Raw genomic sequence first — 12,706 nt, forward strand, 5'->3', positions numbered from 1 at the left:
GAGCCAATAGTTTACATGTGACTACCTATTGATGTAGTTAGCTAAATGGTAATGAGTAGATGATGAATGCAGATTGCAAGAACATGAGATACAAACACCTCCATTTATTTTTTTTTCTTATACGACCCATTATTAAATTTTAACACAGTAGTTAAAGAAAATAATATTACTTGTTATTTAATGAGTAAGGTTTATGATAATAATAATGATAATCTTATGTCTTATGTCTTATGTCTTATGATAATCTTAGTCTGCTAGTTTGGGTATTTTACACTAGGGAGATAAATAAAATTTTAATTTTACTTACACTAAAAATAAATCTTATAAACATAATTGAAAAAATTGATTGGGTAAACATAAATATGTGTATATACTTACACATGAAAAGTTTATGTTTGTTGGTTTTCATGAATTTTATATAAATTTGTCGTGTCCTGCATTTGGCCTCGGCCCCTTGTGCGATTGCTGCATGCTCATCCCTTAAACGAACATGGCTGCCCCAGACACCACAGTGAAATTTTACCTAATATCTATGCCCAAGCTAGTTATCCTGTAAGATGGTGATGCACCCAGCGCCAATAGATGGCACCTGCTGCAGAATGTAAATAATTGGGATTCATTGTGGCATTAGCCTACTCAGGGAAGGAGTGGGCTTCCGCTCAGTTTTGGGAGCATCCCGAGATTCAGAAGTCAGCATATTACCAGGGCAGTCAGTGACATATTATAGAACATGTTTCAAATGCTAAATCTGTAAATATTGACTGTAGTTATAATGTAACCGACTTGTATATAAGCGTGGCTTGCACTATACCCTGTGGTGCGAGGACACGTCCGACCTTGAGCCGGGCAGGCGATTACTGGCACAGCCTCGGCAGCTCCATGCCACCGAGGGCCAGGTTTCCCCTCGCGACATACGTGGAGCATGGGAATGATTTGAGCTAATATTTGTGGCATAGGTGCACAGTCAGGGGCGCAACAACTAAATTTCCAAAGGGGGGGCAATATACCTTTTTATAAAGAATCATCGATCCCCCCTATTGAAGCGGGGGGTCCGCGGGTCCTCCCCCGGGAAAATTTGTATTTTAAGGTGGAAAATGGTGCTATTTAAGCAGTTTTATTATCTAAAAATTGATTACACAGCACTTTCTTTGCCCCCGTTTGCCCCCACTTCAAGGTTTCAGAAGGGGGGGGGGGGCAAAATACCCTTGCCCCCCCTGTTGTTGCGCCCCTGCGCACAGTGAATAATATTTGTTTAATTGTGCAAGACAAATGGTGATATTTCGAGTGACAATTGTCAATTAACAATTATTGAACAAAGGTTTGGAACTATATATGGCAGACGAATCCCAGCATGGCAGTGGCAGATGCACACATGAACACTCAATAGCCGCGAGGGTGTGCATCGACCCATCGACCTCGGGGTCGTTCTCCTCGCTGAAATTCCCTACACCCTACCACATTTGTGGCATGCACACACTACAGGGGTAGGTGTCGATGTGGCATAATGGCATGTGTGACAGAGGAGCACAGATGGATGGTATCAAATTTAAAGTTTAATTCAGAGTATTATGAAAATTTGTATACTTGACCTTCAAAAAAAGAGTCTGTCTAGATAAGATTCTTAAAAACAACCCCCATTACCATTTCTCGCCCTTAAAACATAATGTTGGTACTTCTTAGTGAAATATTGCACAACTGACATTTAAATAAGAGGAATATTCATGTCTGCATTTAAATGTGAAAAAAATAATAATTTGTCTACAACCTTCATGGAAACAAATTTAAATTAGATTACAGAGCATTACCGCAACATTTAATCTTTTAAAAGGTTCATTATTATTATTTATGTTTATGCTTTTAAAAGAAGTTTTGTAAAAATTAAATGACAATTTCTAAAATAAAAATAATAATAAAATTCTGAAAATTGTATTTCTAAGTTCCTCTCATTCTATTTGAAGACTGCAGTAGATGGTTTTTTAGTTTAAGTTAGCATCATTAAAAACATTTAATTGTATTTTTCGGGACAGTAGTACTCAAGAATAATATTTTTTTCCTTTCGTGGTGTTTTGTGGGGGGGGGGGTGGGGGGTTGGGGGCTGGAAAAGGGAGGGGGGGGGGGGTGTGTTTCATATGACCATCTGTTCAATGAATTTAACTATTTTATAATGTTTCACAGAATAATTTTTGAAACAAAATATTTAGCAAAATATAGATTTAAAATTAAGTATTCTTCATTGTTAAAAGTTGTGTGAACTGTGTCCTTTTGTTGTCATGTTTAAAGTTAAGTAATTTTCAATATAATTTGTAGATTTCAAAAAAAATGTTTTGATTATGAATACATTGTTTTTATACAAATATATTGAGTTTGAATTAATTACTCTACAACAAGATTTCTAACAATGAGAGAAAATCTGTGCCAAGTGTCGCCTATTGTAATACATGGTAATTTGAATTTCGCGGGCTTTCTTCAGGCTGAGCTACTAGGATTGTTTCAGTCTGGTGTCACCAACATTTGCCATGTTAAAAGGCCTGAGTTCCTCTCTTAATATAATATTTGGTAACGTCTATACCTACTACCGTTGAGGCTTGGCTAGCAGTTTTGTTAGAAGTTTCTACCGGATCCCGTACGAAACCTTTCATTGTGGCTTACAAGATTTAACTCATGTTGTAAATCAGTTTCTAGTAACAGAAAATAATGTTAACCTAAGCTATACTTACGCGATAGTTAATATTTACTTGTGGTTATGTAAAGGCGAAAAAAACACAATTTAGCAATATTTAAAATTTTTGTTTGGTTTTTAGCAAAGCTTAGTTAAACTTATTTTACCCTAGCTGTGGAGAAATTATCCCTTGATTTACTCAATCATAAACTCTCCTTAGTATGGTTTTATATTTTACAATAAAAAAAAAAAGCACTGATAAAACGAACACAGTTTGTGAATCAATCTGTTTTAGTGAATACGTTGCGTAGGAATACACATCTGAAAGTAGTTCCTTATGCCGAAACTAAGTACAGTAGAAGAGAATTGTTCATTGATTAGTGTAGTGTTGTGAGCGTGTGGAATTGTGTGTTCGAAAATAGATATATTTGCGTGTAATAACAGGGTGAAGTCGGAAGACTTCGTCTTTGTAGTGTGTGGTGATGCATTTGAGGATTTATTTCTTATTACTTGGAACATATTTAGTTGTATATGCTGGAGCAGAAGAGGTAATTGCCAAATTATGTCAATGTTTGCTCATGTATTTGGAGACAAGGTCGTATAGTTATGCGACGCATATGATGTTTTATGGGAATGCGAATGCTAGATTTGTAAAATGCGTCTCTTAAGTGAACTTACTTGAGTGGAAAATTCGGAATTGGTAATTGTATACCGTTACATATATTACTATGTGTTTGAATTTAAAACTCCTTTTATTGTAGAATATACTTGCCTAGCATGAAAGGTCTAGTTAAGTCTTATGTTCCAATTTACGCTGAATAAACTAATGGGTTTTACGTAGTCATTTTTATGCAGAAGTGGCAAGGAAAAGTAATAGTATTACATAAGTCAAATCCACCCGGTTAGAGCTTGCGAAAGTGCTTCTTTTCGAACCGGGTTAACCTCTGTGATTTAAAGATCAAATATCATGTCTACCACTCGCTATTAGAATATAGGTATAAGCCCCGTATACTTTGTTCTCATGCCATTTAAATATTAATTGAAATGTGTTTTAACAGAAATCAAATGCAAGTTGTTTGAATTTGGTTAGTGGTTGCACGTAGTGGTTGGTATCTTGAAAGTTGCATTAAAATGAGTTTGGCTTTTTTAGCACAAGCCATTTAAAAATAAACGTTACTGTCAGTTTTATGACTAATATATTGTAACGGTTATTAAAATTTGGAATTAATAAAGTTCTCATCTCAATTACATTTATAATCATGTGTTTAGGAAATGAATGTAAGTACTGTACATGCATAACATCTAGTTCAAAATAAGGTCTCCTGCCCAATGATGCAATAATAATTTTTTTTTTTAGATAGAGAAAGTAAAATTCAGATTTTTTTTTTTCCCTGCAGACAATTTTTATAATCATTCTGAAAAAGATTTTGCTAAATTTGAGTTAGAGTACTGGTAAATTACCGTTTAAATGGTTGGGTAAGTTAGCTTCTATTAAACTACATTAAGTTTGTGTGAAAGGTCAGTTAAGCTTCGGCCACACAGAAAGCTAAGCTATGTTCGCTATGTTCGCGATGTTTGCTGTGTACGCTATATTTGCTGCGCGAGGTGGCCACACAGAATAGTGTAGTTTGCGATGTCGGCGAGGCGCATGCCGTGGGATTCGTGTGAGGATTCAGACGAGAATGATATTCTGTTGGCTCTCACAGTATGCAAACGAAAAAAGAATTGGGTTCATGAAGTGAATCTCAAAAGAAATTAATTTGGTGAATTTCATCATTTAATGAAGCAGTTGCGTGCGGACGAGGCCAAATTTATTGAATACTTTAGAATAAATACAACTCGTTTTGATAGCATATTATTGCTAATCAAGAATAAAATTGAGAAGAAGAATTTAAATTACAGGAAAAGCATTGGAGCAGAAATTTAATTTGATCATTAACTGAATAATTAATAAATTGCAATTACACCTAACCTGGTTTATTAACCTCTTTGGAAATCAAATCCCAGGCATTATCACGCATGTCCTGCTTTCTATAATCTTATATTGATTTGTTCCATAAACATGGATATTTTCTTACTTCTTCAAAAAAAAATTTCCATTGACATTATACTAATAATGTAAACACTGAAGTGGGTACCTACAGCACAATTCCGCGCGAAAACAGTTGTATTTGTTTATCTGCGCATGCGGGAAGTCAGCGACGTTTTAGAAAAATAGCTAAGAACCAAACACTTGGCGACGTCGCCAACATAGCACACACAGCGAACATAGTGAACACAGTTTTGTGTGGCCTGTGGCACCTGAGATGCAGCTGGCTATATTGTGATCGCGTAGCGAACATCGCGAACATAGTGAGCATAGCGCTCTGTGTGGCCGTAGCTTTAGGGTACATTAGCTACTTTTGAACTACTGTTATTAAAAACACCTGAACAGTATGTTAGGTTATGTCAGGTATGTTAATAATATGTTATGTATTCAATACATATTAAATACGATGTATGGTAATTTCCTTGAGTAGATGCTCTTCTAGAACAAAAAAAAATAGAATCCCAAAAATAGTTTTGCTGTATTTTTCAAATCTTGTGGGTATTTAAAAAAACTCTATGGTGGGAACAAGTAATTTCAATAACCTGCAATCATTATTTACTTGTTTTTAAATGCTAAGTCACAGTATTTCTTGAGGCTTGTACACTCTTCACAAGTATTTTTCTTGACTTGGCAGCAAAAATTTATTTTACAGGAATTAATTACTTTCCACATATTTTATTAAAATTTTTGTAATTTAAATGTCGCTGATCTAACCTTACCAACATTTGACACTGGTTTAATTTATGTTGCCTTTCACTGGCATGTAACTAATCTGTTGCACAATTTTGATGCATATTGATTGTCCCTGAAGTAACCTAACCAACTTTTAACTTTCATAATGCATTAAGGGCGTATGTCCCGTTCCAGGTCATGATTTTAGATTTATATTAATCACTGATCAACTTTTAGACATTTTCAATTGTTTAACTTTCACGAAATGAAAAATATATATAGTTGCATACTTTTTCCATAATTAGCTGCCAAAGTTACATTTTTAACCTTTTTGGGTTGTACAAATAAGGAGAATTTAATTTATTGCAGAACTGAAACTTTTAAGGATTAACTACAATGCCACTGGCTACTTCAAGAAATGGTTTGCATTTCTATCAAAAAAACTCATTTCATGTTTCTTGGCTGTCAAGATCATAAAAATTTTGAGAATTTTGAAATGTCAGGTAAAATTAATTATAATTTTCTGAAAGAAATGCAAACCATTTCTTGAAGTAGCCAGTGGCATTGCAGTTAATCCTAAAAAGTTTCAGTTCTGCAATAAATTAAATTCTCCTTATTTGTACAACCCAAAAAGGTTAAAAATGTAACTTTGGCAGCTAATTATGCAAAAAGTATGCAACTATATATATTTTTCATTTCGTGAAAGTTAAACGATTGAAAATGTCTAAAAGTTGATCAGTGATTAATATAAATCTAAAATCATGACCTGGAACGGGACATACGCCCTTAAGGGGACAGAAAAGAAGCTACATGGGTTTTCAAACATTTGTGGCTATTAACAGTTTTTTTTGTTAGATCTTGTATAACTTTACTGTGTTACAATAGCAAAGTTTATAGATTAATGGATGCGTGGTGTTAATAGTGACTGGCTGTTAATTGTAGTTTTCAGCATTAAATCATGGCATAAAAACTGGTGAAACCAATATGACATCTTTCAGATTCTATTTTTCCCCCATACCACGCTAATCAATAAATTATCTCGGACAGTTGGCACAATTATCATTGGCATTATTGCTTACCCAATCAGTGGGACACATTTTACGATTCCATAACAATACTAATGACATCACCAAAATGGCGTTGCTTACGTAATTACCCCCCTACGTTCTTACGGGAAAAGCGCGGGAAAATAGGGGTTTTGGGTGGGGAACTATAAAAAAACTATTTCCCACATATTGCATATTATGTTTTATCAGTATTGTAAACTACACTTTAATGCCCCCCTTGCTAGTCTATTTTGCGATACCTAAATTTCTTTATCAAAGACACTATTTCTGTTCATGATACAAATTCCATTGGTATCATAAAATATAACAGCGTGTCCTATTTATGAGAAACCTTCATGATTCTGAAAATTAAAAAGTTGGGGGAACCGTGAATTATATGGATTTAAGGTAAGTGCACCAGTCGTGCTAAGAACATTTTAGAGCCTATCTAACCGTATTGATGTATTAATGCTTTTTGTGTGTTTGTGTTTAACCTTAAACTTTCCTCATCAATGGTATCAACCACTTTTAGACAGACAAATTAGTTTACTATATATCCAAAATTGGGAGAAGAAAAAAAAGCGTTATTTTGAGCCAGTAGTCGTGCTAATTTTCATATTTACCAGTGTTGTCACATTTTGTGCCATTAGTCTTCGTGCATGATTTCGGCACCTATAGATTGCAATCGGATTTAAATATGCCTCTTAGCATGGCACTGCAACGCCTATTTTGAACCGACTTAAAAAAAGGAGGAAGTTCTCAATTCGTTTGTATTTTTTTGAATTTTTTTTTTTTTTTTTGTTATCTCAGAACTTTGGACTGGGTGAACCAATTTTGATTATTCTTTTTTATTTGAAAGCTGGTGCTTTCCGTGTGGTCCCATTTCAATTTGGTCCAGTTCTGACAGTAGCATCCATTAGAAAACCATATAAAACTTAAATTTGCATTAAGTATGTGCGCCACAAATGGACGAATAACTCAATATCATGCCAACCAATTTCGATGATTCTTTTTTTATTGGAAAGGATTTACTACTTCAAGGGTAGTTCGATGTATGTTTGGTTAGATTCTGATTATGGGATCCATGACAAAGTAATGGAACACTTCAATTCTTAGGAGCAAATTAACGATACTCGGCCGAATCTTTTATAGTTTATTCAGATATTTTTGTCACCTACCCTAACGTGGATCAAGCTGAGACTGTTTGCACGTTGCTCTTCTGTCTCTTTGGATAGAAGATCGTGTATCATGCTGAGTCGGTGGGCATGTTGCTTCTCCGTCTCTTTCGATAGACAATCGTTGATCAAGCCGAGACGGTGACAACGTTTTTCGATATTTCCCCTGTTCAAAACTTTTTCTTGTAAACCTGCATTTTCAAAAGTCTATTTTTGCGCTCTTCGCAAGTCTCTTTTGAAATTTTCCTCGAGGTAGATTTCCTCTGTTGAGATAGGAGTTTCTCCCCGACTTTGTTTGTTTCATTTAAATGGCGCTGTTTTATATGAGCAGCACGTTTAGTAGGTCTACCGATATTCAGACAAATTAGTTAGTGTACTTCAGATTCACTAAAAATCAAAAAATTAACACAAATTTTAACAAAAAAAAACTGACTTCAATAACTATTTCAAAACAAATTAATATGCACTAAAAAGTAAAAAATATGCAGGTACAATCTATGTGTTTACCATGCAAGAAGTTAGGTATAATGCAGTTACAATTATTGCTATTTTTGGAGTCGGTGTCAGCCAAGGAAACACTACAATATACCTAGCAATAATAATACCAGAATACTTTAAGAAATTTTTTTTTTTACAAATTAACGTTTATAGGAATGACAATATACTGTGAGTACTGTGACAGAATACCAATACTTAATTAAACCCATTTACAAATTAACTTTTATACGACAATATACTGTGACAATATATGTGACCTTGAAACAACATAAATAATTCCTAATTAAATCAAACTAACAAACTTTAATACGACACTATGCCGATACATAAAGTAGCATATGGTGATACGAAACTTAAGCCAATATTAAACACAAGGACTTTACCATAAGAAGGATGGTGTAGGTATGTGTTAAGTTAGATTTGAAGTGTGACACCGACTCCAAAAATAACAATAATTGTAACTACATTAATCCTACCTTCTTGCGTGGTAAACACACAGATTGTACCTACATATTGATGAGTAGAAAAAGTAAGTTGATTATTAAGTTGTAGAAAAATATGCAAATTTTTTTACTTTTTAGAGCATATTAATTTGTTTTGGAATAGTTTTTTTTAAGTCTTTTTATTTAATTTGTGTTCATTATGTGTTCGTTTACATATTTAATCAGTCTAATACAAGGGTTATTTTTTTTTCAACCTCCGATCGGCTGTAATAAAAAAACGGGAATGAATTGGGAAATTATTTTAATGTCAAAAGAAACGTACATCTTTACTCTATTTTTCCACATAATCACCGTGCAGATTGAGGCATTTGTCGTACCGATGCACCAGCTTTCCAATACCCTCTGCATAAAATGATGCCTCCTGCCTATTCAGCCACGTTTTAACAGTGCTATGCAGTTCATCATTGGTGTTGAAGCATCGTCCTCCAAGCCACTTTTTCAACGTGGGGAAAAGGTGATAGTCACTCGGTGCCAAATCCGGACTGTAAGGAGGGTGATCAAAGACAACTGAGGTGTGAGTTGGCTGCTCCACATGGTTGGTGGAAGGGGGTAAACACTATGAGTCGTGTCGATTCGTGTACGAGCGATTAGGGTATCGATTAATGGGCATGCCATGGAGATATGAAACTAATCACACTGCAGGGCACTGTTAAAACGTGGCTGAATAGGCAGGAGGCATCATTTTATGCAGAGGGTATTGGAAAGCTGGTGCATCGGTACGACAAATGCCACAATCTGCACGGTGATTATGTGGAAAAATAGAGTAAAGATGTACGTTTCTTTTGACATTAAAATAATTTCCCAATTCATTCCCGTTTTTTATTACAGCCGATCGGAGGTTGAAAAAAAAATAACCCTCGTACTTTAAAACCATACTTACGTTAATCATATTAAAAAATTGTAATATTTTTTTATGAAATGAAACTAATCACAACACTAATAATGAACCAAAATATATAATATAACATTGTTGAGGCAAAATTGATTTGTGAGGTTAAGTTTCCAAAATGTTCTAATTTTGGTAATTTAATGATTTATTACAATTATACATGTTTAATCTAATGTTCCAGCATTCGTCATGGTTCTGTACCAGTAGTCGTCAACCGGTGACTACTGGTCCTCGGCGTTTCCATGCCAAAAAGGACCAAATTGTGTAAAACTAAAACATAACATAAAATGTTTTTATAAGACTATAACTACCCAACATATCTTTAATTAACCAGAAATGTATACATTTTTCTATTTTTAATTTTTCATGCATAACTTTTCATTTTAAAATGGGTACCTAATAATTACCATGCATTATGATATAAACAAGTCAAGTTGGCGCTCCTTTAACATTGGCTATATATGTTTTTCTTTAACAGTTGTGTTTTGGATGGAAAAGACCAGTCATTAGGCTTCCATCTGTATGGTTTTTGTGGTTTAAAGTTATTTTTCAGAGGTTTCAGCTAGTGTTTTTTGAAGACCTATTTGATGGTGTCCCGCCCGTAACAAAAAAAGTAAGAAAGTTTATTATACGCATAAAATATTAATCCAGTAATTGTTTATCATACATGACTAGATACTACAACTAGATGTTAACAGAACCTCAAAGTTTAATGTTGATTATTAATTTTCTGGACTAATAAATCACTTTTTTAAGATTTGTCCTGAAAACTCACCTTTGCCGTCCTGTCCAAACTGTGTCCTGTCCGTAACAATACCAAAAAGATGTATAATTCAAGTATCAAAATTAATAATTATCTCGTACATCAACAATTGGAAGTTATATAATACATACTAAGGGTGACTAACTGCAGATATTGATAAAATAGTTAAATAATATATTTGTGACAGTGTGCAACATTATTTTTAAGGTCTAACTGTCCCGTCCGTAACAATGGAATGACCCTCCTGATAATTGGTTGGAAGTTCTACAAACATAGTTAGCACATAATAATATAATATACATTTTAGCGATTGCCGGTTTTCCATTTTAAAAATAACTGACATGGTAGGGGAGGGTGGGGGACAAAGAACTTTTTTTTTAATTGGCAATTCAGCAAAAAATTATGTTACATTTGTATTTTTGACTTTGTAATTGGTTTTGACATATATTTAACTTTTACGTGCACTTGTAATATGGTTAAAATATATTTTACTTTTACTTGAATTTCAACTTTTTTTTAAGGTGCACTGTGGTTCACTGTGCCCCAGTCATGGGGTAGAATGAACCACACACTGGGGAACTATGAACCATATTTTTAATTTACATAGATGCATTATCAAACACTACAAATACACAAAAAAAAACAGTTTTACATTCATTACCCCAGGTATTTAACAAAACCATCACAAAAACTGTCATGTTGAATTTCCTTAGACAAAAAATAGGTTTTAGCTAATATCCAAGTTATTAAAATAAATACCAAAACTAATGTATGAGTTCTGTCTTTTGGTGACGCCATATTGTTTAGGGTTTTGTAGAAGCATCTTTATACAATCATCAGGTAGTGTATATATTTTGGTGTCTTCAAGTAGATGGCAAATAAAAATGTCCTTCCACATTTGTGCTTTTCTTTAAATATTTAACTTCTAAATCACCATTTTCGTCCTTGTCTTTGACTATTTGAGCCACATAAAGAACTTCTATCTTCGGGTCTCATCTTTCAGCTACCATTACCTAATACTAATGTCATCAGTTGACATTCCATCATCAAAAGATTTTATGGCTTTCCATCATCTGAGTCTGAATCAAACTTCATTTTTTTTTCTTGCTTTACTTGTGTCTTTGTTTTTTTCCCCTTCTGTTTAAATTTTTTCCTTTTTTCGATTTCATTTTTCACTGATGTGTCTGTTGCTATAATACTCTTGCCTTGTTTCCTTCCCCTCTTTTTTTTCTGATTTTCAGCATTAGGATATGGCCTTATATCAACTGGGGAGCACTTAGGAAACACATATTTTTCTAATCCTATATTTGGTGTCTCCTGCAGAAATTTAACAGTTGAAGAAGCTGTGTCCATTTTTGGAACTAAACTTGATTGGTTTGCTGAAACAGGAATATTTAAATCTGTTCGTAATTTACTCGTGTTGCTTTCTATAGGTCTGTCATCTGGTGAAGACGTGAAGGAAGTAACTTTGTCAACATCACAAGCAGGTGCTTAGGATGCTTGGGATGTGATCTCACCTGATGGAAAATCTAGGTTAATGCCAGTATCAGAATCTTCAGGTGGAGGTCTGTCAGTAACCTGACTTGGTGCAAAGTCATCTTCTGTGAATATATGATGGTCAAAAGGAAAAATGCCAGTCTTCTTAAAGTCAGATTTTATGTTTGAGGGGTTGAGAGCTCTCTCATGTGCAATACTTACGCATTCTACAATATTGTAGATGGTAACAGGCAAAGCTTTCCTAAAAATAACAGACTGTATTGCACCTGCATAATATGTCTTGAATGGCCCGTAACAAGAAACATCCAGAGGTTGGAGCCTATGTGATGTATGAGGTGGTAGAGTGAGGATTGTCACTCCATTTGTTTTAGCAATGTCTAATGCCATTGGATCCAAATGACTCATGGTTATCTAAGATTAACAATGATGGGTTGTCCTTGCTACTTGTTGAGTGCTTCACAAAATGTGTCATTACTTTTGCAAAGTTTTCTCCAGTCATCCATCCACTTTTCTCACTTAATGCTAACGTGCCACATGGTGCTTTCTCAAACATGACATCTGTAACTTTCTTTCGAGGAAAAAATCATTACTGGGGGTAACGAATTTCCAGCTGCATTTACTATACAAGTAGTAACTAGAATCCCCTTCTCTTCACTTGTGGCTTGGTTCACTTGCTTAATCCCTTTGCCCGCTATCACATTTTGCAATTTATCTGGTACAGTTTTGGTGCTGGTCTCATCCAAATTAAAGATTCTAGTACCATCACAAAACTTGGGTTCTCGCTGCAAGACCTCCTGGAGGTTATCATAAAACATGTTTACATTGTGCCTGTTAAAAGATGTTGCACGTGATAATGAGCAACCTTCTGGTTTTCTAATTGTCAAGGTGGGATTCCTCTGTCTGAAACTATAGAAC

At 34.5% G+C, this 12,706-nt stretch overlaps 1 protein-coding gene across 1 annotated transcript in view; it reads left to right on the top strand.

Annotated features, from left to right (window-relative positions):
- The first annotated feature begins 3,007 nt into the window (after positions 1-3,007).
- Positions 3,008-12,706, top strand: part of LOC134529211 (syndecan) — a 72,402-nt gene continuing 62,703 nt past the window's right edge. The window contains exon 1 of the mRNA XM_063363078.1: positions 3,008-3,207. Coding sequence (XP_063219148.1) covers positions 3,142-3,207 — 66 coding nt within the window. The 5' untranslated portion in view covers positions 3,008-3,141. The remainder of the gene's footprint in view (positions 3,208-12,706) is intronic.

The sequence above is a fragment of the Bacillus rossius genome, chromosome 2 (assembly GCF_032445375.1).
Source record: "Bacillus rossius redtenbacheri isolate Brsri chromosome 2, Brsri_v3, whole genome shotgun sequence".
NCBI lineage: Eukaryota > Metazoa > Arthropoda > Insecta > Phasmatodea > Bacillidae > Bacillus > Bacillus rossius.